This window comes from Micropterus dolomieu, linkage group LG12, assembly GCF_021292245.1.
Source record: "Micropterus dolomieu isolate WLL.071019.BEF.003 ecotype Adirondacks linkage group LG12, ASM2129224v1, whole genome shotgun sequence".
NCBI lineage: Eukaryota > Metazoa > Chordata > Actinopteri > Centrarchiformes > Centrarchidae > Micropterus > Micropterus dolomieu.
The window spans coordinates 38,963,778-38,965,201 of NC_060161.1; the positions used below are offsets into that span (position 1 = coordinate 38,963,778).

Sequence of the window (1,424 nt, forward strand, 5' to 3'; positions counted from 1 at the left end):
TGGATTTTTAGTTGATCTGATGTAATGAAAGTTTTCCCACACTGTTCACAGCTGTACGGTTTCTCTCCAGTGTGAACACGTTGGTGGATTTTTAGTTGATCTGATGTAATGAAAGTTTTCCCACACTGTTCACAGCTGTACGGTTTCTCTCCAGTGTGAACACGTTGGTGGATTTTTAGTTGTCCTGATGTAGTGAAACTTTTCCCACACTGCTCACAGCTATATGGTTTCTCTCCAGCGTGAACACGTTGATGCATTTTTAGTTGTCCTGATGTAGTGAAAGTTTTCCCACATTGGTCACAGCTGTACGGTTTCTCTCCAGTGTGAACACGTTGGTGGATTTTTAGGTAACCTGGTGCAGCGAAAGTCTTCCCACACTGTTCACACCAGTACGGTTTCTCTCCAGTGTGAACACGTCGGTGGATTTTTAGGTGACCTGACACAGCGAAAGTTTTCCCACACTGCTCACAGCTGTACGGTTTCTCTCCAGTGTGAACACGTTGGTGGATTTTTAGGTGACCTGGTATAGCGAATGTTTTCCCACACTGGTCACAGCTGTGCAGTTTCTCTCCAGTGTGAACACGGTGGTGGCTTTTTAGGCTACTTGACAGAGCAAAAGTTTTCCCACACGGTTCACACCAGTACGGTGTCTCGCCAGTGTGAACTCTCCGATGAATCTTCAAATTTCTAGATGTTGTGAAGGATTTGTCACAGTGCTGACAGCGGTGACATTTGAGTCCCTCTCTTCTTCTCCTTCCCTATATCAGCAGAGAGAAACACAGTAAGTGAGATGTAGATGTGGAGCGAGCGTTCAAAAACCATAAATGACATTAGCGCACATAGTGAGCATGTACTGTATTACATACTAGGGCTGGGCGGTATATGGGTATATAATGTATACCGATATCGTTTCAAAAGAAATATGAAATTAGACAATACCGTTTATACCGAGATAGTTTGATGTTGAGGTGATTAATTTGTTTTCGTAAAGTCCTGTAAGCGTTTGCTCCTCTCTCTCCCTCACTGCGCAGCCCCGCCCCTCCTTCTGCGTCTGCACTCAGCAGTCTACTCACAAACTCTCAACAAGATTGATTGAGACAGTGCTGGTCGACACTGTTAAAGACCTGGCTTGTTAAAAAAAAAAATTAAATTAAAAAAAATAAAGCATGGTTCAGTCAGTGTTTCGCACACATACACTTCCGCGGGCCGCCCAGGTTAGACGCCATACTGCTGCATTTATCAGAAAAACACGTAGACTATGTCGTCAACACGCCTCCTCAACATGCAGCTGCTGCTGTTTTCTTTTTGGTGACTTTATACAGCCTGACCTACTACTGATGGAGAAAGTCAACGAAGCGGACATACAGGGAGAGAGAGAGAGACGGTAAAGCACCTTTTCCACTGCAAGGTACCACCTCGACTCG

General features: G+C 44.7%; 1 protein-coding gene across 1 annotated transcript in view; it reads right to left on the minus strand.

Moving 5' to 3' along the window:
* LOC123980183 (zinc finger protein 850-like) overlaps positions 1 to 1,424 on the minus strand; it is a 104,647-nt gene that overhangs the window by 60,419 nt on the left and 42,804 nt on the right. The window contains 1 exon segment of the mRNA XM_046064440.1: positions 32 to 520. Coding sequence (XP_045920396.1) covers positions 32 to 520 — 489 coding nt within the window.